Source organism: Nannospalax galili, unplaced genomic scaffold (assembly GCF_000622305.1).
Source record: "Nannospalax galili isolate Female #2095 unplaced genomic scaffold, S.galili_v1.0 scaffold12032, whole genome shotgun sequence".
In the NCBI taxonomy this organism is placed as follows: domain Eukaryota; kingdom Metazoa; phylum Chordata; class Mammalia; order Rodentia; family Spalacidae; genus Nannospalax; species Nannospalax galili.
The window spans coordinates 11,594-12,866 of record NW_008330173.1 but is presented as its reverse complement, the minus strand read 5'-3'; the positions used below and the strand labels follow the sequence as shown (position 1 = coordinate 12,866).

Here is a 1,273-nt window from a genome sequence, read left to right as displayed (position 1 = left end):
ATATGTATGTCAGACAAAAGATGGAAGAGTTAAGAAAACTCCGAAGTAGAAGTAACAGGAATAGATCTGCATTCTGAAGGTGGTGTGACAGAGCGCCCCCCATGCCCAAGGATACAAGTGACCCCTTTGGGTCAAGACCAATTGTAACAATGAAAGAAAGCAGATGTGTAATTACTTGAGGCATTGGTCTTGCATCGCCATGATTTCCCGCAGGATGGGAGGCTCCTCTCCAGGTGCGGGGACAGCTCCGTCCTTCAGCATGCTCAGTGCTCACTGCTGTAGCATCCCCAGGGCCAGCTGCTGCTGCTCTAGCTCCAGGGAACACGTGTCATGGCAGTCAAGAAGGGCCACGAGCTCTGCTTTTGAGGCTTTCTCTGTTGAGCTTCCCGGTAATTTACCTTGCAGTTGATCAATCATGTCAGTGGCTTCTTTAACCTAATGACAAGTATACACTTTATGAAGCTCAAAATTAAAGGCCAATAAATGCCACATTTGATACTAGTGCATGGAATCATGTTAAACATAATGTGTCATCTCTGAATTCCAGGAAATAAATGCTGAGGGAATCCTCTTGCTGTGAAAGGGAAGCTCTCCTCTACCATACTGGGTTTAAATTTTTAATCCCCTGTGGTGGAGCACACCTTTAGTTACAGCACCCTGGAGGCAGAGGAAGGAGGATGTCTGTGAGTTTGAGGCCAGCCTGGTCTACATAGTGAGTTCCAGGCCATCTGGGACTACAGGAAAACCGTATCTCAAAAGACCAAAAAAATTTTTTTTAAATCCCCAAATCACAGACTATATGTAACAAAGACACCTTTTAGAAAATGGAAACCAACTGAACATCCCACTATTTAAGTTAACTTGAACATGTGCCTTGCTTGAATCATAAAAAAGATGTAGCTAAAACATTGAATCTTACATACAAGTAGAAGAAATTACATACAGGATTTGGAAATGTGTTAAATTCTTATTGATTTTCATGACAAAGCAAAAGTATTTTGTATTTGTTTTCCAGAAAAGGTTGGAAAAGAAATGGGTCCACCCTGGATTGTCTTCCTCTCAAAATTTAATTGCTTGGTTTTCTTTTAAATATTTCTTTTTAAAGTTGTATTTTTTAAATATTTTATTTATTTTTATTTTACGTGTATGTGTGTATTGCCTGCTTGTAAGAAGTGCACCCATGTCGTGCAGTGCCCGTGGAGGACAGAAGAGGGTGTCATGTGGGTGCTGGGATTCAAACCAGGGTCTTCTGCAAGAACAGCCAGTGTTCTTA

At 41.4% G+C, this 1,273-nt stretch overlaps 1 protein-coding gene across 1 annotated transcript in view; it reads right to left on the bottom strand.

Moving 5' to 3' along the window:
* Nucleotides 1–270: 270 nt before the first annotated feature.
* LOC103742242 (nesprin-1-like) overlaps nt 271–1,273 on the bottom strand; it is a gene marked incomplete at its 5' end in the record, with an annotated part of 11,588 nt that continues 10,585 nt past the window's right edge. The window contains 1 exon segment of the mRNA XM_017800673.1: nt 271–435. Coding sequence (XP_017656162.1) covers nt 271–435 — 165 coding nt within the window.